The sequence below is a fragment of the Alexandromys fortis genome, unplaced genomic scaffold (assembly GCF_014885135.2).
Source record: "Alexandromys fortis isolate MF-2015 unplaced genomic scaffold, M_Fortis_MF-2015_v1.1 scaffold_175, whole genome shotgun sequence".
Classification (NCBI taxonomy): domain Eukaryota; kingdom Metazoa; phylum Chordata; class Mammalia; order Rodentia; family Cricetidae; genus Alexandromys; species Alexandromys fortis.
This window is the reverse complement of record NW_026068065.1, coordinates 3,213,603-3,237,776: the sequence shown is the minus strand read 5'-3', so window position 1 is coordinate 3,237,776 and position 24,174 is coordinate 3,213,603. Positions and strand designations below refer to the sequence as shown.

At 42.0% G+C, this 24,174-nt stretch overlaps 2 protein-coding genes across 2 annotated transcripts; one reads left to right on the top strand and one right to left on the bottom strand.

Moving 5' to 3' along the window:
* Positions 1–7,158: 7,158 nt before the first annotated feature.
* LOC126487626 (probable methyltransferase-like protein 24) lies at positions 7,159–15,848 on the top strand. The gene is made up of 2 exons (XM_050120557.1): positions 7,159–7,326; positions 14,745–15,848. The coding sequence occupies exons 1-2, from the start codon at positions 7,159–7,161 to the stop codon at positions 15,057–15,059; spliced, it is 483 nt and encodes a 160-aa protein (XP_049976514.1). The 3' UTR covers positions 15,060–15,848.
* A 289-nt stretch (positions 15,849–16,137) lies between these two features.
* On the bottom strand, positions 16,138–16,658 carry LOC126487602 (40S ribosomal protein S13-like). The gene has a single exon (XM_050120517.1). It carries the CDS (start codon positions 16,636–16,638, stop codon positions 16,183–16,185), a length of 456 nt encoding a protein of 151 aa, XP_049976474.1. The 5' UTR covers positions 16,639–16,658; the 3' UTR covers positions 16,138–16,182.
* Between the last annotated feature and the right edge of the window lie 7,516 nt (positions 16,659–24,174).

The following is a 24,174-nucleotide window of genomic DNA, read 5'->3' as shown; positions in this document are numbered from 1 at the left end:
TCCTATTTTCTTTTGTTGCAAAACATGTTTTCATAAACATCTTCTGATTATAGTTTTCCCTCTCCCAACACCTCTTAGATTCTCCCTCCCTTCCTTCCCATTCAAGTGAACACCCTTCTCTCTTTTGCTAGAAAAAATAAATCCAAGCATCTAAATAAAAATAATAAAACAGAGATAAGTCTAACAAAGAGTGAAATAGGACAAGACAAATGAACAAATAGTATAAAAAGGCAACAAAAGAGCCCTAGAAACATAGAAGCAGAGATATAGAGGTTCATATATGTAGGACTACCATGAAAGCCAGAAGCCATAATATATGTGCAAAGGATCTGTAAGATTTAAAAAAAAAAAAGAAATGAAACATATGAGACAAAGAACCTCTAGAGTTGCCAATGAGTTTATTTTGTGTTGGCTATCTACTGATGAGCGTAGGACACGTCTTCAAGAATGGTGTGTGTACCTAGTGAGAATTCTTTGGAGAGAATTAATTTTTCATTTGCAAGTAGCAATCAACTGGAGATAGTTTCTGGGTTAAGGATGGGTACTAGTGACCTCTTTGTTCAGTTCTTTTATACCTCCATGGCAGATCCATGCAGGCCCTATGCATGATGGCACAGTCTCTGTGCGCTCATGTGTGGGCCTTCTTGCTATGTCTAGAAGGCCTTGTTTCCTGGTATTATCGATCTGCTCTGACTCTTACAGTCTTACAGCTTTGTCAATTTCAGAGTTGCCTGATCCCTGAGGGGAAGTGTTTGATGGATATATCTAATTTATGGCTGAGTTTTCCAAAGTCTCTCATACTCTTCACATTGTCCAACTATGGGTCTCTTTATTGCTCTTATTTACATCAGGAGGACACTTTTCTGATTATGGCTGACCAAGGCCCTGTTCTGAGTATAGCAGAATGTCATTAGGAGTCATTTTATGACAGAAAAGTAATTTCTGCGTTCCTCCTATGTACCTGGACTAGTTGGTCTCGGGTTCTTGATCACTCAAGAAGTATCAGGAATGGGTTCTATGTCATGGAGTGACCTTTAAATACAATCAGATATTGATGGGTCATACCTATAAGACCTATGACATTGTTGCATTAGTGCATTTTGTGGCCATGTCTTGGTGCTTACATTTCTCCTCTGGTAATGTTCAGAGTACCTTCTCTACTGTAAGTACATGAACACTAGTCTGTAGGGGTGGATGCTTTGGATAGGTGCCAGCTTGAGTTCCTCATATTCAATGAAATGTGTATGTGTTTGTTTTCAGCAATAGGGCCTTACTATCTGCAGAAAGTGACCAATAATCCTATCTTAGTTGGGATTTCCTGTGGGGCATCTTCAGTCAGCAATCAATCAGATATAACCAATTTCTAGCACTGGAAGCATCAGGACAAGAGAACCTAGTTGGGCCTCTATCTCCCCTGTTACTTGGCAATTTAAATTACCTTTATACATGTATATATTTTAGGAAGCTTCTACTGTATTAGGTTTCCATAGAACCACTTAAATGGTTTTTAGTTTTAGCAATCCCTCCACATATTTACTTCCTGCCCTCCACTTACCAGTGTGTTATATTCTGACAATTCTCTTTTACCATGTAAAGTACCACAGACTCAGGTTCAAACAATTAGGGTGTTGTTCTCTTTGGGAGTCATTATTCTAGCTACCATATATACTAAATTCTAGAATGACAAACCTACATAAAAACTAGCCTAAATTAGTGCTAAAAGCATATCTGTCTGACACGACATTTTTCTTGCTGAACTAAATTAAGATTACTGTATATGCTTACAAGAAATTAGTTTCTAAAAAGCTTTAAACATTTTATTTGTGCATCGTATGTGAAATTTTTATCATTATTCAAGAACAGTAAAATTGGAGAATATATACGTACTTTACATCAGAAACATTTTGTTATCAGTATTTAAAAAACTTGTTATTATTACATATATTGATGTACTTTTTGCAAGCACTTTAGAAGCTTGAAAAAACTTTCAGAACTCTTAAATGGTATTTGTCAAATTATGAAAAATATTGTTTTCCCTAAAATTTTGGCAATTTTCTTGAGTTCATTACTACTTTTACTTCATGTGTTTGCTCTACCATAGCTCTTTTTCTTACCAACAATAGTCTTGGAAAATATATGAAAAGTAATTTTATCACTTTAATTTGATGTTTATATACAATAAAAATAAAATCTAGGTATTATACATACATTTAATATTTATTTTGTTAGATGAATTTCACTTTCAGCCATATCTGTTTTACATTATAAACTGATTTTCCAGACTTTATGTGTTATTGAATAAAATATTTTGGATTTCTGTCTTTTTACTCACAAATGACTACGCTGTACATATTCTTAGGCCAGAGCTTGTCAAGTTATTTGGAATGAAGGAATAATCAGTGTTTGTGTCACAGAGATTGTATGGTAGCTTTGAGACAACTATCAATCAACCAAATAATATATTATATAGTATAATTTAATATAAAAAATCATAAGGTCTTAATGAATATCTGTTACAATAAAAGTTAAAAAGGTCAAAAAAAAAAAAAAAGAACGTGGTTCCATATGGTTTAGCGCCTTGTCCACAGCCCTGTGCCCCAAAGCCTGTGGCTGTCCTGCTTACCCACTGTAAAGGCAGAAGAGTGGCTTAGTACTGTGCTCATCTGTAATTTCACAGTTCAATTACGTACACACAAATCTGCACTGAAGGCAAGTAGATTACACTAAGGTGGATATAACTCATCATAGGATTGATTGTAGAATTTAAAATATTCCAGAGTAGAACTCCTGTGATTAGTGAGTGTTTTTGTTTAGTTTTCTATTGCTGTGATGAAACTCCATGACCAAAGTGAGTTTATTTGGCTTACACTTCCATATTACTGTTCATCATTGAAAGAAGTCAGGACAGAACCTCAAACAGGGCAGGATCCTGGAGGCAGGAGCTGATGCAGAGGCCCTGAAAGGGTGCTGCTTACTGCCTTGCTCCCCATGGCTTGCTCAGCCTGCTTTCTTATAGAACCTAGAACCAACAGCCTAGGGATGGCACCACCCACAATGAGTTGGGCCCTCCCCATCAATCACTAACTAAGGAAATGCCCAATGGGCTTGTCTCTGAGCCCCTCTTATAGAAGCATTTTCTTACCCTAGGTTCCCTTCTCCCAGACGACTCTAGCTTGTGTCGAGTTGACATGAAACTGTCAAGCACAGTGTCCTTTGTTTTTCATGGGTACTGTGAACTTTCATATGACGTATGTATCTGAAGATTAATCTGAAAGATCGGAGGCCACGCCATTGCTGACCATGACACTGACTCCCGTCGGCTGTGACAAATATGACAAGTGCTTGGGTTTTAATTTGTAAAAACAAAATGTTAGCATTTAACCTACCTCCTACTTACTAAATGGTGTTTAGTCTGAATAATTTTTCAGGTTTAGCATCCTTTCCCCTAAGCCACAATTTAGGATGTGAAAATTGGCCAAAGCCTACACTTAACTCTCATACTTAGTAGCTCCTGCTTGCAATTGTGTAGTTAGGAGAAATATTCCTTCTTGAAAGATACATCTAACTATCAGAGTTCTTTGCAAGCTGGAGCAAGACTGTTTGATGACTTGGAATTAGCATGCTCGTAGCCTCCAAATTGTTGAAGAGACCAGTGTTGCTGGTTTAAGATTACATCTAAAGTACTTAAGACAAAGAGGGACAGTGGTGGCGCACATCTTTAATCCCAGCACTCAGGAGGCAGAGGCAGGCCGATCTCTGTGAGTTCAAGGCCAGCCTGGTCTACAAGAACTAGTTCCAGGACAGCTAGGGCTGTTACATGGAAAAACCCTGTCTTAGAAAATCCAAAAAAAAAATAAAAAATAAAAGACAAAGTCAATGTGTCTTCCACTTGTTGCTTCAACACACAGAGTTCATTTTAAATTTGTATAATAGAAGTGCTATCTCTGAATATTTATTGAGATTTTTTAATAAATCATATTTGCATTATTAATATAAATATAATGAAGCTTTATCAAAGCAGAAATGTAATGTCCACTTAAGAAGTGCTCTCAACATGGTGCCTAGAGGCCAGAAGCTGGTGGCTGTGGTTGAACATCTCAGAGTGGCTCTGAAAGGCCCTTCTCTGGAGGCCTCAGCACAGTCTCCATCAATCACATGTATTCCTCACACTTAGTTGTTGTTTTCATCTCATCTGATTTTCACTGTGTTTGCCCAAAGCCCGCCTCTGCCACTTACTAAATGGCACTTAGACTAACAAATTATTCATGTTTAATATTCTTTCCCCTGTGTCACAATTTAGGACAATCTAATTTTTCTAAAAGATCATCTTGATTGGGATAATACGTTCCACTGTCCTGACTCTAACTCAGCATGCACAGCCACCCTCCCTTGTGTCCCTGTCCCAACTCTCTACTGTACCTATTGTAAAGCCTCGATCAAAGAAGCCCCAGAGAAGAGCACTGATTGGCATATTGTTTCATCGCCTTTGTTCTCCCTGGAGCTAGAGCTGCAGGGTTTATTCTGTAAATCCCTTACAGTTGCAATAGCCATTAAAATGTTTGCATGGTGTTGTTTATCAAGCAAGTGGTAATTTAAAGATAACAGTTTATTCCTCCAAGTATGATGTTTTCCAAATCTGCCTCTATTTGCTATGCAACAGGACACTTGGCCTAGATTATAAGGGCCACCAGCGGATGCTTTTGTTCTTATTAAAAATGTCTGTAGCATTGGCAGATGATACTAGTTTGTCAAATAGCCCTTCCAACATTTTACTTGTGAAATACAAAAAAAATAAATTAACCACTTAAATAAAAACGTGCTTCGGTTGCCTTTCTTAGGTTTCTTTCTTTTTTAAAACATCAAAATAGGGTCTTGCTAATGTAGCATAGCTGTATATTCAAGCCTCCATTCTTCATGCCTGAGCCTTTAGAGTGATGGGGGATGCAGCAGTGTGTCACCATGTCCCTGTCTCTCCTCCATGTTTTATCAGTTATCCTAATTCGTTGGGTATCCCAGGTTCTCTGTTAAGGTCCAAGAAAAGTTGATTCTATGAGCAAATGTCACTTATAATTAATGTTCCTTCCTTAACAATAATTGTGCCAGTTTGCCACTTGTCACTTTGATAAAATACTGACCAAGAGGAATTTGGGGAAGGAGAGGGTCACAGGTTACACGCCATCATTGAGGGAAGTCAGGGAAGGAGCTGGAGGCAGGAACTGAAGGAGACACCATGGAGGCTCACTGCTTACTAGCTTGTACACAGGCTTATATTCAGCTACCTTTCTTACTTAGCTCAGACACACCTGCATAAGGATGGCACTGCCCACAGTGGACTGGGTATCCCACATCAATAGCCATCAAGAAAATACCCCAACAGTTCTTCTTTCCAGGTGTGCCAAACTGAACAACACCTTGATTGCGCATGTCTATTAAACATCCGTATCGATGCCAACATTGACAATACCATAGTTCATTTATGGATTTGCATGAAGTACAATTGCTTTTAATCACTGGGGCCAATCGTCTGCAAAGGTGGCCATGAACAGCTCCACCCCCCCCCCCCACCGCCCCTTAGCATGCTTGTTCCTTCTTCCCTCTGTGGCTAGACTCTATTGTCTTTTCTAACCTCTGAGTTGGCTTTGTGGTTTGTTTTGACTGATAGAATGCAAAGGAATTTTGACATCCAGACTAGGCTTTTACTTGAAAGGCATAGCTCCCATTATTGCCCTCTTCAAAGGTAGCCAGCATGAGCCAAATCTGCTCATCCCGCTGGGAGACCTGTTAAAAAATAAGCTTAGACGAAGACCTGTAGATAAAAGGACTCTGTGAACCTGAAGGATTACTTACAGAGGGACAGGGAGGGATGGCTTCTGGGAGTGGGAAAGTGCCCCAAGCAGGTTTTACTTGCTTGCATGGCAAAAGAACCAGGGAAATGAGATATGGGCATGTTTCCATGGTGATTTTGGTTGGCCTTCAAGATTGTTTGATTTGCCTGGTTTGGGTATTTAGCAAGGATGAAGCTGCCACTGTTGGCTGATGTCGTGACTGGCAGAGTGACAGTCATAATTGCCTTAGATAGTTGCTACCTTTGGCTGACTTTAACAGGCCCTGCTGTCTAAGCAGTGACTCCTGAGTCCATACTATCTTGCAAAAGCACCGTTGCTGTGGCTGCCTTGAGCAATGTTGCCAGTTAAATCCTGCTTCTCCGGCACTTCAGAACGTGGCCTTGTTTGGAAATATGGTTGTTGCAGATACATTACCTAAAATGAAATCATAAGAGAGCATGCTTGACTCAAATCCCAAATGGCTGAAGCCTCTATGAAAGGGAAAATTTGGACCCAGACACGGATACAGGCACACAGAGACTCGTGAGAAGGTACAAGCAGAGACCAGGTGACACAGATGGCTAAAAATGCAACATTGCCAAGCCTGGAGAGAGGTAGGACCAGTTTCCCCTCTAGGGAGAAACATGGACTTTCAGATGCTGTGACGATGAGATGACAAACGTCAAGTTTTAGGTCTGTTGCTCTTTGCTACGGCAACCTACAAAGCTCACTCAGGTGCACAGCCCACCTTCTCTCCTTTCATGTCATCCTGGAGAGGGATCATGGATCAGCCATGATCCGGGTGGATCAGCCCAGGCTTAGGGTTGTACCCTTAGTGAGGATGTTGCCAGAAGGTATCACATTTCAATCCAGTTAAAATTAAAATTCTCAGTTCTTTTCAGAAAGTTGTGTGAAAAGCAACTTATTGGGTATTTGCGGTGTTAGGAAAGGAGATGATATTTGACACTAGGACCTCTTCAGTACCTTTGAAATGATACCAGACAGATTGTTTCTTCCAACCTCTTTGAGACCCTCCTACCAAAAATATGTCATTACTTATTCCAGAGTTTCCTAGACATTGTCACTTACTTGTTTTTCAGCAGAAACATTATTTAACCCAACTATGTTAGGCTTGGTGCTTGATTATCCAAATACAATCATTTGCATGATTTGGGGTGCCATAATTGCTCCAAGCTGGTATTAGAATCTTAAATGTGGCATATCTTACCCAGAAACCTTTAGTGCTTTATAATAACAATAATATTGTCTGCATTTTGCGGTGATAATGAAAATTACATTTGCAAAACTGTTCATGGTAATGGGACATTCCGAAATGCCAGCAAAAGGAAGTGCATCATGGGAGAGGAGATACGGCTTTACTCACTGGGCTTCGGCTGGCTGTGCTCTCAGGAGGGAGGCCTGGAAGAGCGGTGGGCGACTTGCAGTCCACACCGCTGGAAGGCTGAGTGAGCAGGGACTCTGCATCCCTGGGGCAGAGAAGGTAGGGGTGTTGTCATACTTAGCATACGGTTTGTTTTTAGAAGACATATTTATCTAGCGAATAAGAACTGCATTTTGGAAGCAAGTATGTGTTGCTTCAATTTAACTGTATTTGGTTCTGTTCTGGTTGCTTATAGGCAACCTTCTGGTGGATAATTTATTTAAATATGTTGGGGTGAGGAGTAGAAAGATTGTTCAGCAGTAAAAAGAACTCGCTGCTCTTGTAGAGGACCCAGGTTTGGTCCCCAGCATCCCTGTTCACGACCATCTGCACCTCCAGTTCCAAGGGTTCTAATTTTCTCTTCTGACCTCTATGGTGCACATAGACAATGCAGCCAAAACACCCATACACAGGTTAAATACACCTCTAGAATTTGTCTGGAAAATATATGATATATTCTGTTGTATCTTTACCAGTAGAGTTTTCAGCTCGATGTCAAGCTAATGAACTTTAGCCTGCCTCCCCAGGCACCCACTCCTGACTTCCTTATTTGTTTTTTTTTTTGTTTTTGTTTGGTTTTGTTTTTCCCTCCTCCTGTTTGCTAAGCAGTCTACTCTATTGTGCTGTGCTGCCTCCCTACCCTACCCTGTCCTTTTCACATTCTGATTTGTGTTTGTTGTTTGTCGTGTCCAAACTCGCAGAAAACCCAAGTCTGTGGGGGAAATACGTCTGCAAGGAAGCTAAGAAATTCTTGGCTGTGTGACTCAGTACAACACATGCTGATCAATGAATTTTGGGTGCATTCTCTACCAATTAGGACATTTTGTGAAATTTTGATTAAATATTTCTTTTGACAACTTAATTACTCTTAATCCAGGAGGATTCTGCCCCAAACTGCCAAGTTAACTAACCAAGGCTATAGGCATGCCAATGCAGCTGAAATGTAAAATAGAGGGAGTTAATTCCCTTGGGTCTAATTCATTAGAATTAATTTATCCTGGCCCATATTCCCGTGGACTTATCTTTGCTCAGCTACTTTCAGGAAGAAAAATGTCGTTTTTCACCTTTTCCATTTGTTTTGAAACCACTGACCACAGACAGTTTGCAGACATTGACTTTCCTAAGACCTCTCTGTTCTTGGCTCCAGGACATCTAATCAAGAGTGCCAAGGGTAGCGGGTCAGAGGTGGAACTCCTTTAATCCTAGAACTCAGGAGACAGAGGCAGGTGGATCTCTGTGGGTTGGAGGCCAGCCTGGTCTAAAGATCTAGTTCCAGGATAGCTAGGGCTATTACACAGAGGAAACCCTGTCTCGAAAAACAAAACAAAATAGAACCAAAAAGAGTGCTAAGCGTGTGTTGCAGGTCTCATGACATTAGGTAAAGCCCACTTTCTTGTGGCAATTATATGTGATGTCTATGCTTTTTCTCCTCCGTGCAACTCTGAGAGCACTCAAAGAATGCCCACCTCCAAGGCTGTGGGACTCGCACATGGTAACACCGTCTGGAAAACCTACCGTTCGGACGGCACTGGCAGAAAAGGGTGAACATGTCTGGATTTGGTGTTGTCCACCCACATTTATAAAGCCGCAAAGACAGTTTCAATTCTGCAGAGCCGGATCGTAGTGACTCTGGCCAGCAGCCTCCTGGGGAGCCAAAGTGCCTGGGACTCCAGCCTCTGTTCCTTTGAATGTTTCCTTCCATTCCAGCAAGCATTGTGTCTGATGTCGTCAGACTTCCATGGGGCAAAATTACCCATTTTACAAAGTGCTCTGAAAATCCAATGATACTGATTCAAGCACCTCACTCACCCACATTCAGTCTCCCAACAGCACTTGGCTTTCTAAGGCCAGGGCTCCTTGGAATGCTGCTACTCTTTGCTGTTGTGGCTTACTGGAAGGATAGTGCTCTTTAATGCTTAGAACATACGGGAAGCTAGAGATGGTTTGGCTGCGAAAGTGCCTGCCTTGCAAGCTGAGTCGACAACCCCAGCACCCATATAAATACTGGGTGTGGTGGTATCTATAATCCCAGTTCTGGGTGAAGGGGATCCTTGGGGTGCAGATAGGATGATTCCTGGACTCTTTGGCCAGCCAGTTTAGCCCCAAACATGAACTCTAGCTTTAACAAACAACCTCATCTTAAAAAATAAGATAGAGAAAAAAATAAGATGCAGAGACACCAGATGACCTCTGACTTTCACACATATGTTTTTAGACATACAAACACACACACGTACATGCATTCACATACGCTTTCATGCATAAATGCACACACATACACACATGTGCATGTGATGATACACAGACTGCTCATATTTTACACTGCTTCTCCAAGCTGTGTGACTGAGTCTGTTTTCATAAATGGTAATTAAGGTCATTCATTGTCTTAGTTAATGTTCTATTGCTCTTACAAAGGAAGTATTTAATTGGGACTGGCTTACAGTTTCCGAGGTTTAGTCCATTCTCATTATGGCAGGAAGCTTGGTGGCACGCAGGCAGACATGGTGCTGGAGGAGCTGGGAGTTCTACCTCTGATGTGGGAGTGATTTCTTATTAACAAAGAAACTGCCTAGGCCAACCCTTAGGTGGGTGGAGTAAACAGAACAGAATGCTGGGAGAAAGAAAGCTGAGTCAGGGAGTCGCCATGATTCTCCCCACTCCAGACAGACACAGGTTAAGATCTTTCCTGGTAAGCCAGCTCGTGGGCTACACAGATTATTAGAAATGGGTTAGATAGATATGTAAGAGCTAGCCAATAAGAAACTGGAACTAATGGGCCAGACAGTGTTTAAAAGAATACAGTTTCTGTGTAATTATTTCGGGGCATAAGCTAGCCATGTGGGTGGCCGGGTGCCGGGGATGCAGCCCCGCCACTCCTATTACAACATACCTCTGGATAGGCAAGCATCAGGGAGAGGCACTAGGCCAGGCTTGGACTTTTGAACCCTCAAAACCCACCCCCAGTGACATACTTCCTCCAACATGGCCACACCTCCTAATCTATCTCAAATAGTGCTACTCCCTGATGGCCAAGCATTCAAATATATGAGCCTATGAAGCCATTCTCATTCCAACCACCACAGTCACTAACAGAATTAATCTTCCATTAGTGCTGATATATAAGTAAATGAACATTGCAAAGAGAATTATTTAGCTTGGTAGCTTGGTAATATTTTTTTATGGTGCTGGGCATGAGAACTAGGGGCCCCATGTTTTCTAGGAAATCATTCTGCCACAGAGCCATACCCATTTATTTCTGGTGGTGGGGATTCTGTAACTCCAATGGATTTTGTGCAAAGACAGCAGAAAGGAGCTGATTCATAACTTAATTGCAAAAGTAATCCCTCCCATCCTGTCTTCCTTTATTCCATCTTACCAGGGAAGTAATTGTCATTTAATAAATAGGAGATGTTTCATGGCTTGTTGTTTTGTTTTGTTTTAGGATGCTATTCTAGGCTGTAATTTTTTAAAGAAACCATGAAATGATGATTCCAATACTCAGAAACCCTAAATCTCTTTCTTAGGCATCAAATTCTAATGAAGACTCCAGGGGATGACCCCTGTGGGAAGGATCCTGCAGGCATGGCCCTCTGTCCTTCCCTCTGTATGACCACCATGCTAGCAGACTTGATTGGGCTCCTTGGAGTGGCATGCAGATGGTGGGGAAAGACTGTAGGACATGGGGCACAATGGTGAATGCATCCTGACTGTTCTTCCTTAGGCATCTGCTGGCCCTGGGCAGAAAGCACAAGAGTCCATTGTAATCAGAAGTTTCCTGTCCCAGAGCCACTTGGTCCCAAATATCCAGGAGCTGCTTTCCAAATTACCACACAGAGGCTTATATCACTTATAAATGCCCAAGCTTATTGTTAACTAGCTCTTACATTTTAAGTTAACCCATACTCCTTACTTAAGCTCTGACACATGGTGGTGACTTTTCTCAGTATGGCAAGCCCATCTTTATTTCTTTGCATCTGGCCAACATCTCCAGACTCTGCCCTTCCTCTCCTCAGAATTCTCCTAGTCTGCCTTTCTCACTCAATCTCTTCCTGCCCAGCTATCATCCAATCAGCTTTTATTTAACAATGAGCAAATCCACAGCATTTCCCCTTTTGTCTAATTAAAAAGGAAGGTTTTAGCCTTAACATAGCAAAATTATATACAACAAAACAGTTATTAAGTAAGACTATTGAGTCCATTTGTATTTGGCAAAATTAGAAAAAAAATATTCTATTATCTATCCTATCTTGGCAAGTTTAAAGTTTCACATCTAATTTAGCTTTTACCATAATTAAGAAAAACTAGAACTTTGGCTATCTAGTCTTCAACTTCATCAAAGACCTCAGAAGGGTGAACAGTTGCCTAATGGGAGGGACTTCAAGCTGCCTGGATTCCTCTGCAAAGTTGGGGCATCCAACTCTGGCCTACAGGTCTAGCATATCTGACAGACTTTTCTGTGAAGCACAATTTTTGAAGGACTGTCCTTCCTTGTCTTGGCAAAGTGATCAGTTACTTTCCTTTGTGTTCTACTTGTCCAATTTGGCCAGTGTACTGTCAGCAGCTGAGGCAAGGGCAGTTTCTTGCCCAGGGCCTAACTTTTGCCATGAAGAAAGTAAACTCCATATGGAGTTTTTTCAATGCACATCATCTTCTCTGAAGTGGATTGGTGTTGCCAGGATCAGACATGTCTCACTTTCATGAAAAGTCTTAGGTTATTAAACATGTTAAATGCCATATTCTGTAGGTCTTTGAAGTGTTTGAAGATCATCTATCTAAATATATTTGTGTATGACCTTGAAAAGATACCTAACAAAAGTTTGACTATTTAGATGACTATTATTTTTTATTTCTGAATTATACATTACATTTTTAAAGGAGTTGCATAAACCCTAATACCTTAAACAAGAGTATATATATATATATAATATAATGAAATTGACTTTAAATTTGTATCAATAAACTAAAATTCATACCAATGTAAAATATTTTGAGATCAACAGTTGCTTTTTTGGGTTAAAGTAGACTCAAAATTCTACCCCTTTTTCCATCATTTCTATATTATATCCCCCTTTTTCGTTTATAAAAAAAATGACTATGACCAATAACAACTTGTAACTAACCTCCCTTAAATGAAAACCAACATTCTTAAACAATATTTTAGGAATTTGGGCATAGTTCTCTAGACTGTTCCCTGTTGACTGGGGGCACTGGCAATCTTTTATGGACTCTGAGGAAACTTAGAATTATGGTCAAGTCCTGACTGGGATATTTTGTGTGACTGAGCCATCTCAGTCAGTAGCCTTGAAACTGTTCTGGATGTAGAACTCAGAGGGAACTATGACAGAGGTGCTCTGAAATGTTGGGTCATTTGGACCATCCATTCCCATAAGAGATTTCTTGGGGGGTCTTCCTTAATCAAACCTGATTTTTCTTAACTCAGAATGAATCTGCAGCCTCTCATTTCCTGTGGAATAAAAGTAGAGCCTCTTTACCAATGTAACCTATCTTTTGACTTAAATTTTTAAGTCGAGATATTTTTAAAATACATAGGTTGATTTAATCTAGCAGCTCCCATAATCAAATTCTTTCAGCAGTTACCATTTGTTCATCAACAGTGAAAAAATTTAAAGAGAACACAGTAACATACAGTATCCAGACTTTCTGTGTATTTTCCATCTTTATGTGGCTTATTATGTTTTTATTACTCTACTCCTTTTTAAGAACTTTTTTCTATTATTTTTCTTTTCTTTCTTAAGCCTACACATATTTTTTAACACATTTGTAAACTGTTTAGAGGTTTTTTTTTTCTTCATCTGAATCTGTCTTACTGTGTATCTTTATCTTTTTCTGACCACATGAGCCTTTAAACTGCTAAGCAACATGGCTAGTACCAAAGCCCTGGTTTTAGTGGCTCGTTCCATGCTGTTCCTTGGTTCTGAGGTGCTAGCTTCATGGTGGAGATACCTGTTGGAGTCATAATTACCACTTCAACTCTGGGAAGTTTCTGATTCCATGTTGCCACCAAGTAGCATGCCACAAGCTGCTCATAAAACCCAGTTAAGTGTTTAGTAGCAGGATCCCCTTTTTTTTGTTTGTTTGGTTCGTTATTTTTGTTTTTTTTTTTCTTAATGTATTTTTAATTGATTTTATTGAACTATACATTTTTTTCTCTGCTCCTCTCCCTTCTCTCCCTCCCCTTCAAACCTTTCCCATGGTTCCCATGCTCCCAATTTACTCAGGAGATCTTGTGTTTTTCTCTTTCCTATGTAGATCCATGTATGTCTCTCTTAGGGTCCTCAGTGTTGTCTAGGTTCTCTGGGATTGTGGATTGTAGGCTGGTTTTCTTTGCTTTATGTCTAAAAGCCACTTATGAGTGAGTACATGTGATATTTGTCTTTCTGGATATGGATTACCTCACTCAATATGATGTTTTCTAGATCCATCCATTTGCCTGCAAATTTCATGATGTCATTATTATTTTCTGCTGTATAGTACTCCATTGTGTAAACGTACCACATTTTCCTTATCCATTCTTTGGTCAAGGAGCATTTAGGTTGTTTCCAGGTTCTGGCTATGAAAAACAATACTGGTAGCAGGGTCTTAAAAGAGCCTCATGGTTTTTGCCACTATCACTGAGTCAGGAAGTCTCTTAAAGGAGCTGCGCCTCTGCTTGCCGTTAGCAAACAGAGCCTACCCAAGAAGAAGTGGTAACCAAGAAGCCAAGTGTGACTCCGTCTATTACAATGTTTCGTTGTTTGTATTCATTAACAATATGAAGTAAAGTTGGAAATTTATGTCACTGATGGCGACGTGGTTACTCAGATTGAAACACACACATCTAAAGCTTAAAAACTAGCATCAACATATAAGAGAAAACATGCGATGCTTGTCTTTTTTGGATCTTGAGTAGAAAGTGGGGAGAATCTTGGAGGAACTGAGGGAGGAAACAGAATATGATCAAAATATATTCTGTGAAAAATATTTAATAAAATTTTTTTAAAATATTTTATTTATTTATTATGTATACAATATTCTGTCTGTGTGTATGTCTGCAGGCCAGAAGAGGGCACCAGACCCCATTACAGATGGTTGTGAGCCACCATATGGTTGCTGGGAATTGAACTCAGGACCTTTGGAAGAGCAGGCAATGCTCTTAACCTCTGAGCCATCTCTCCAACCCTAATAAAAATTTTTAAAGCAGACACTTGGAATTGACTTCCAACTCTGAAAATTTAAAAATTCTGCTGCCTTTGGAGGTTGATAAGATGATATGGTATGATATGAAATGATATGATGTGGTGTAATAATATGGTATGGTATGATATTATATGATATGGTATATGATATGATGATATGGTATGATATGATGACATGATATGATGTGGTGTAATAATATGGTATGGTATGAAATTATATGATATGGAGGTGGTATAGTTCGTAACCAAGGCTGAGCATCCCATTTTATTGCTTCGTTACAGATTGACGTTCTCAAGGCAGATCTGGAAAGTGCAGAATGGAAAGTTCTAGAAAATCTTATTCTGGAAGATGTCCTTGAGCAGATTGGCCAGCTCATTTTTGAGATTCATCTCCACTGGCCGGGCTTTGAGGTCAGTGGCAGCGAGAGCAGTGTGGTGAGGTTTTGGTATAGCCTCCTGAAGGAGTTGGAGCAGAAGGACTTCCGGCTTTTCCACACCTATAAGGACTTATCGAAGCCTCAGCTCTTCCTGAAGAAGGACATTCTCAATGCCAGCAGCTGTTATACGCTGAGCTGGGTGAACACAAGATGGAAGTAGCGCTATACAAAGCAGTGTTTGCAGATAGCAGCGTCCGTGCTTCCGGTCATGGAGCTAGCGTGTTACCTGCGTGGGGCAGGGGCTGTGTTACTGTCTCTGCAGTATATGAAGCCTTGAGCTTAACAACAACAGCAGCAGGAAGAACACCTCTGCTTCCCCAGACTGAGACTTTTCTGTTTTGCCTTTGACAGATGGAGGGTGTGTCCTCTTCACTCTCACTTGGAGGGTAGAAATATCCCGCCTGTGCCGGTTTCTGGTTTCCTTAAAATTCATTATGTGTCTATAGCTCACAAGTTTACATTAAAATGAAATTTTATTCATTTCCACTTTTACTCGGTTGATCAGATTTTAAACCGCACTGTTCATTTAAAGTTGGGACCCTCATTTAACCTTAGCTCACTTCCCTCAAGGTTTCTCTTGTCCAGCCAGTTAAAACTGTTCTTTACGCCCTATGGGTTTCGGCCATTCTTTCTCAACCTTGACTGAGGCCATGCTCTGGCTTCCTAAGAACTGCTGATTCCAGTTTCTGGGAACTCAGATACCCCAAGCTCTATCAGAGAACTTCAAGGGGTGTTGCGGGAGGTCCTTCCGCCCCTCCAACCAATAGCTGCTGTGATACCAGCCCATTGGGGCGTGGTCTCCCTCCCTTTAAAAAAAGCGGCTATTTCCTCTGCTCGCTCTCTTCACTTCCTGCTCCGCCGGAGACTACACTCCCTTCCTGGTTGTGCAGATGGCTGTTGTCTGAGACGGTGATCTGTAAGTTTTCCCCTTTAAATAAATAACACCCTATTAATCATAACTCCAAACTGGTGTGGCCTTGTTCGTGACTTATGCCTTCATCGGACTTTGGTTCCTTCTTTCATGCTCCGCCGTAAACACCCTTCGCGTCCTGTGGAACTAAGCACAAAATTGTGGTCGGTGACATTGGTTTGGCCTCGTTAGTGTATTTCAACTGTCCGTGAATGTAGAAGGATCCATGTGTCGTCTAAAATGGTTTGTATTGTGAGTTTGTGTGGTGTTGTCTCTGAAGAAAGGTGACCTTAGTCTGGCTTTGTTTGGATTTTGTCACAGATTTTTTTTGATTTATTCAAAGTGATTTTATTGCTCGTGTATACAAGGGAATTTATGCCACTAAAGCAGAGGCTGTGGATGACTCATATTTCCAGTTGGGTGGGAGAACCCGCTTGGTTTTATAGTAACGAGCCAGCCGGTGAATTCTGCTCTCTATCAGAATCAGGCGGAATTTAGCATCCTTATCCTTTCTGTTCCTCTCAAGATGCTTTCGGACAGCGACTGCCTTTTTAATCAAATGGTAGAGATCCTCAGGGAGATCAGGGGCAAGGCCTTTGGATTTAAGGATTCTCAAGATTTTATTACCAGTCACAAAACGGACCTGGGCCACACCGTGCGAGTCCCTCAGGATCACACCTATCTGGGAGGGAGTGAGGCCTTTCTTGGCCAGTTTGTAAATCTGTTCCTTCACGTCTTCAGACGCCAGCTTCAGCCACGTGGGGACGCTGTGGGGGTAGGGCAGCGCCGACTGGGACAGGCCCTTCCCTGGAGCGTGCATGCGACCCATGATGACGGAGGTCTGGGAGCAAAGAGCACAGACTTTTTTTTATTATAGTTTTATGCACTGAAGTGTATGCACAGCAAACATTCTTATATGCCAATGTATAGAGTGTACTATATTGTAAGAGTCCAATATGATCAACCCCTACATGTATACACACCTATAGCAAGATTTGCAGTGCATGGAGATTTAAGGCGCTGGAGGTTCTCGACAAGTGATGTAGAATATTGGCTTCATCACACCATAAATGAAGAAAGCAAGAAAGGATGTACTGCTGAAAACAACCCAGAGCCGCCACCCAGACCCACTTAACAGGCAGCCTGTGCAATGGCTCTGATATTTATGCTTAGTTTTCTTCACGGATAGTTTAATACTTACAATGGATTTTTGATGGTTGCTATGGCTTCCCTGTCTCTAGAACTGATTGTACTTATGTAGGTCAGAGTCTCTGCAGTGTTAGCATTTGTAGCAGGATAAATCCTCCAGTGTGGGAAGGCTGGCCTGTCCTGTTGGATGCTTAACAGCATCTCTGGATGCTTAGCCACCAGAGGGCAGGAACAACAATCCCACCCTCCACGTTGTCACACCCAGATGCGACTGCAGTGCCAAACGTCCACTCGGGAGCAACCTACTGCCTACAACCTCACCTCCAGTGTGGCGGAAGTACTGGTGTTGGCTCTGAGAAGTAGGGCAGGCTACTGGAGCCTTGGTGTTTGATTTCAGAGGAGGGGTAACACAGCGGCTCGTGAGGGACAGATAAAACAAAAGCCACCACTACCACCCACCAACGCAACACAGACAAAATACATCAAACAAGCAAAGCAGCAAAATCAAGTGTTATGTTTAGTGGGGGCTTTACAGAGGGGCCAGTCGCTGTACGTATCAGTCATTTCCCTTTTCCTTCAACAATCCAATGAGGAAGTAGCGTTTTCCAGGTATAAGGGTACAGAAGCCGAGAGGTTACATGGCCGGTATTTTGATAACTCACCTCATAGATGCAATGTGAATCTCCAGTCCCCGTCAGCTCCCACGGGGAGCATGCTCCACTCCCTGCACAGTGCAGCGGATATCAGACGCTACACCGGAAAGCTGGTTCTTGCCCTGGTTAGCTGAAGGAGGAGACCCAGCAAACACATCTAAACAGACATGCAAATTGGTGACGGTTGGGTTGAACATGCGGATGTGCTTAACTTGGACTTAATTTAAATAAGCATGTGAAGGTTTACTGAGGGAGTATGGGGACCCGGTGACTTCTCTGTAGTGTAAGTCAGGCAGCCAGAAAGGCTTCCTCGAGGCCCGGTGGCGCTCTTGCTCCTGTGTGTCGCGGTGCATAGTTCTCTCCTCCCAGGTTTGGTGCTTAAAGCTCGTCTCTCTCCCACAAATAAATGAGCCGGGATGTGAACATCTGTGATATGCGTCCCCTAATCAACACCAGCATAGTGTTGCATAAGTGATCCAGAAAACATGAATTCCATAAATATCAAATTACTTCAAAAAGCCTGCACTTTTTCACGTGAAGAATATAGGAGGATGTAGGACTTAGACGAACTGTGTGTGTGTTGAAGAGAAGCATCTTCCTCTTCCTGCACGTTACACGTCGTTGTAACAGGCTACGGGATAAATAGTTGCCAACTGTTTGGTGCGCTCAGATGAATGGAGCCAGGGAAAAGGGGACAACCTACACAAGAATTGACTGGCACTCCGGTAATATTTACAACAGGGTAGAAGAAAAGTAATTTCATGGATTTACGGAGTGTCCAGATCTGTGGTTCACTTCAGCGTTTCTGCCTTGGATATACGGTCTTGGTAGATGTGGTCCAAATCTGTCGTTCACTTCAGCATCTCTGCCTTGGATATACTGTCTTGGTAGATGTGGTCCAAGATGTAACTTTCCTCCATGTTAAATGCTTGGGTTTTGCAAAGCTGGCTGAAACTAGCTTTAGAGTTTAAACAACAAGGGGACCTCCACGCTCGGCTGGAGCAGCTGTCCTCTGGGGATAAACTCAGGTTTGCTTCATTTAGGCAGTGTGCTGACTGGTGTATTGTTGACACATTTGGGGAGAGGGAACCTCATCTGAGAAAATGGCCTATCAGGTCAGTCCATGGGCAAGTCCGTAGTGCGTTTTCTTGACTCTTTGATGGGGAGGGCCAGCATGGTGCATGGTGCACGGCTCCATCCCTGGGCTGGTGGTCCTCGGTAAGTAAGCAGGTTGAGCCAGCCATGAGGATCAAGCCAGTGAGTGTCACTCCTCCATGGCCTTTGCCTCAATTCCTGCCTCCAGGTTCCTGTCCTGACGTTGCTCAGAGATGGAGTGTGACCTGAAAGCTGTAAACTGAGATTAAACCTTTTCCTCCCCAAGTCGCTTTTAAGATAGGCAATAATTGTTCATACTAGCTGACTGCCGGCATTTTCTTATGCTAAGTAGCTTACGCTGGGAGAGGTACCTGAACTTTGTGAGGCCATCACCCAGAGTCTTAAAACTTCCTAGATTTGGGGGTTATTTTAAAAATTGGGATACTTTTATTGTATTTGTGTTCTTAAGAAAAATAAATCAAGAAGGCCTAATGCCATACTTGGCCAATTATGACAAATGCTACATTATCAATGTATTTTTAAAAATGCTCGGGAGCCAGAGTGATGTTAAAAGCACATATCTACACTGGCATCTGCACACACACACACACACACATAGTCGCATACAACACATACAAAAAAAGATAAAAATAAATCCTAACAAGGCATGGTGGCTCATGTTTTTAATCCCAGAACTCAGGAGGCAGAGGCAGGCAGATTTCTTTGAGTCTGAAGCCAGCCTAGTTTACAGAGCAAGTTCTAGGATAGTCAGGGCTCTACACAGAGAAACTCTGTCTCAAAAAGCAAACAAACAAATAAAAAAATCTTAAATATTTTTAAAAAACAAGTAGCTTTATATTCATCTCATGTAAAGTTTGTTGGTGGCGGGTTTGTAAATTTAAGGCATTATACTTGGCCAAATTTAAATTAAAATGAATTATACGCAGGCCCTAGTGTACACAGGATGATATTCCATCACCGTGAACAGTAGATTTGCTGGACACATGTATACATATATGTGTGTATATACATATGTGTGTATATGTATATATATGCCACTGTCTTTGATAGGAAGGATGTACACGTGCTTGCGCATGTGTGTGTGCATACACACACACACACACACACCACACATGTCCCTATCCTTGATAGAAATGACTTCATATCACCTAACTTTTCTTCTCTCACAAGATAAAAACTGCTCCTGCACAACCGTGGATTGCATGCACTCTATTGTAGTTTTCATACTTGTAGGAATTCCTATCGCTAGTAGCCTTTAAGTTACCCGCCCACTTGGGCGTGGCCTCTTATACTGTATATGCCGATGTAAAGTGTGCATCTGGCCTCTTTTCCGTTTCCCCGTTCCTGCAGAGGATTCTGATCTGTGAGTCTACCCCTAAATAAATAACCCTCTATTATACTCAATTCTGAGCTAGTGTGGGATTTCTTTTAAGCGTCCTTCTTCACATACTGACTCAGAAATGATGGGTTCTTGGGAGTTAGTACAAAGGAGGAAAAGTGATGGGAAAGGAGGGGGAGACTGTGTTGACTATCCCAGTTCTTAGATCAGTCTTCTAATAACTGAACCTCCATTATTGCCATATTTATCCAATTCAGCCATTAATTAGCTCTCACTTCCCCGAGGTCAATGCTAAGAAGGTCTCCAGGTTAGGTCTTTCAACCAGGAATGAAAACTACAAATTCAGTGTAACAAACAGCAAAAGGACAGATGTGTCCAAATATAAAGTAACAGGATGAAAAAAATGCTGGAGAACCTCCTTCAGCCAATGGGCTGTGAGAGGCCGGACCAGGCTGGGCGTGGCCTTGGGTACCAAAAAGGTGCGCACTCATACACCCTCTTAATCTCTCCTCTCTTGCCTGGCTGTTGGATTCGGTTCCTGTTCCCGTTTGTGCAGAGGACTGTGGTCTGTGAGTCAGCCCCCCTAAACAGAACCTTTCATTATACTCAATTCTGAGCAAGTGTAGGACTATTTTACTTGCGTTTATTCTCCTACACCTCACCTAATTTCCAAAAGTATTGAAAATAATTTTAATGACAGAAATCTTCAGTAAGAAATGATGACGTGGCCAGGCGATGGTGGTGCATGCCTTTAATCCCAGCACTCGGGAGGTAGAGGCAGGCAAATCCCTGTTAGTTTGAGGCCAGCCTGGTCTATGAGAGCTAGTTCCAGGACAGCTAGGACTGTTACACAGGGAAACCCTGTCTTGAAAAAAAATAAAAAAAGAAAGAAAGGAAGGAAGAAAGGAAGGATGAAGGACCTTTGAAATTTACATCCAATGAATACCTATTGACCAGGTTCCAGGTTCAAGATAGGCACTGGAGCTCAGGCTGCGGATGTGGCCCTTCCTCTCCTGGAGCGTACTGTCTTCTGGGAGAGACAGACATTACTCAGCAGGTAATAAGACGCAGGGTAAAGGCAGAAGAACAGTCAGGGGAGACACAAAGCCAGAGGCCTTACCTGGGTTGGGGGTTTCCTTGATTTCACCTCAATCCTATAGAAATACTTTCTTATGCATTTAGTAACATTGCAATTGCTACATCTCTGGTTTCTCACGGGGACTGCACTTGGACTTTCATTTCTCACATATGCCCACCCAGGAGTGGTTATACCACTTTCATATCTTATGCTCCCAATGCCCAGTCACAAGTAAGCTAGAAGACAAAGGGAAGAGAAGCTAGCCAGAGTGTTGAGGCGGGTCCTGAGGCTGCTTGTCATAACTGTGCAGGGACCTGTCACTGGTCCATGGTGAGGGAGTTGAGGCGCTTGGGAGGTGAGTAGGTTATGAGGGTAGAGCCTTCATGATTGGAATTAGGGTGCTTAGAAAAGAGGCCTCTGGGAGAATGCTTCCCTTTCCACCAGGAGGATGCAGCAGGAAGGTGCTGTGTCTGAGCCTGAGAACGATTCTGCACCAGATGCTCGTGCTTGTTCTTGAGCAAGACATCTGCTGTTTATGAATTATTCAGCCTAATGCATTTTGTTACAGAAGCTTGCCTGGACTGAGGCATTCGCCAGGAAAGGAAATTATAGGATAGAGTATGCTTATGCAATAAGAAAAGCCAGATAAGAGGGAACCAATTCTGAGGGTTCCTCAGGAAGCAGAAGTGCCCTGAGGAGAAATGCCTGCCTTTCTGGGGCACATAAACTCAGGGTTCTAAGAGTAGGACGTGGGCTTTATAGGAGCTACTAGTTTATTATTTCTGCTTCCAGACTGTCTCGGTAACGTGCTTTGAAGGGATTCTTCAGTAGCCCCGGCTACTAAAAATTTCCTCAGAGAGCAAGACCCATTCACAATAAAGGAAATGAACGGGTCACTATGAAGTAGAGTTAACAGACAACAAAACCCTGGGAGTTTTAGCTCAGATACTTGAGATAACTGAACGTCAATCCTTTTTGGAGGAGGCAGTGCAGACGGGTGGGACAAGGTCTCCTCTAGCCCAGGCTGAGGATGACCAAGAATTCTCATCCTTCTGAAGCATCATTAAGAATGTAGAATATTGGCTGGAGAGACGGCTCAGCAGTTAAGAGTATACGCTGCTCTTCCAGAGGGCCCGAGTTCATCTCAGGGCACTCACACAGGGTAGATCACAACTATGTGTACACAAGCAGAATGCACACACACACGTAAACAAACACAGAAATAAAATAAATCTTTTTTTAATAGAATTTTTATTTATTTATTTGTTATGCATACAATATTCTGTCTGTGTGTATGCCTGCAGGCCAGAAGAGGGCACCAGACCTCATTACAGATGGTTGTGAGCCACCATGTGGTTGCTGGGAATTGAACTCAGGATCTTTGGAAGAGCAGGCAATGCTCTTAACCACTGAGCCATCTCTCCAGCCCCCTAAAATAAATCTTAAAAGACTGAATAATATAAACCCTTCATGATTGAAAACATAAGACTATATAAACCTCAAGAAAACAAGAGACTATGGGGGAAAAAAAAAAAACCCAGGCGTATGAACAAGTGCAAACAGACCTCTCAGAAAAGGAAAATAGGGGCTGAATTGAGAAATTTTACGGGTTTAAAAGATCAGATATAACCAAAGAGAATTTAAAGTTATCTGGAGATGGATCTGAGGAAATACCCAACATGTAACACAGGACAGTATGTATGAACATCAAAATTCCTTATATGAATTCTATTATGAGCAATTTGGACCTTAGAACATCTTTTAGAAGATGAGGCAGTGGCATTGGATATCTGAACTCTTTATGGGAATGGTTCAGGGCCATACTGTGCAGGATGAAGCCAGCGGGCATGTTGTTACCGAGCACTTACAAAGTGCTTGATTGAGACACACGTTCATCCCTGTTCATTGCCCCTCTAGTCACAAACACAAGGACATGGAAACCACCAAAATGCCCAGCCCAACCGCTGCATAAAAGTGTGGTTCCTATATACAACAGGATTTCACTCAGCTTTAAAGAAAAATGAAATCATGAAATTTGCAGGTAAATAGAAGGAATTGGAAACCATGCTGAGCGAAAGATAAATATCACATGAGTTCTCGCTCATATGCTGATCATAGTGTCCAATCTTGAGATTTGTGTTTAGTAATTTGGAAGACCAGCAGAAGCCAGGCAACTGGAGAGGAACTATTGGTAGGAAGGGGAAGAGAGACCGTAAGGGAGGGGAGGTCGTAGAACACAGGTGACAGAGGGAGGAAATGATACAGAGGGGGCTTTACCTGTGGAGAGGGGTGAGAGGGGAGGGCAGAGGAGAGGGTGGAGAAGAGGATAAATAACAGTAAGGGTGCCTGGAAGATTGGACTCACCTGTATGGGGAACCTGAGAAGCTGAGGATTTGTCTAAATGACTGTGGGAAGATCTGTCACAAACGCGGGCAGCAGACACAAAGGGGAATGGCAGAAGGAAGACACTGTCTGCTGGTGGTTTGGTCTTGCCTCTCCCTGCTGAGTGAGTTTATGCTGCGCTGCTACGGCTGCTATGACGATTCCCTCACTGATATCAAAGCCACTGTTCCAGGCTTCCATGGCTGACTTTCAGGCTCTGGGCGAGATTTGGATTGCTGAGTCACTCAGCTTCAAAGACCAAGCAACTTAGGAGTTCTCAGTCTCTCGGGTGTGATTCAGCTGTTATGATTTCAAAGCTGACTTAATAATAAAAATCTTTTAATATTTACGCTCATTCTTTTGCTTCTGTTCCTCTAGAGCAGTGGTTCTCAACCTGTGGATTGCCACCCCTCTGGGGGGTCAAATGACCATTTCACAGGGGTTGCCTGAGAGCTTCTGTAAACAGATATTTACATTATGATTCATAAAAGTAGCAAAATTGCAGTTATGAAGTGGCAGTGAAAATACTTTTATGCTTAGGGGTCATTACAACATGAAGGTTGAACATTGAAAGGTTGCAGCATTAGGAAGGTTGAGAACAGGTGCTCTAGTGAAAACTGGTTAATATACATTCTCCTTGATTTGTTG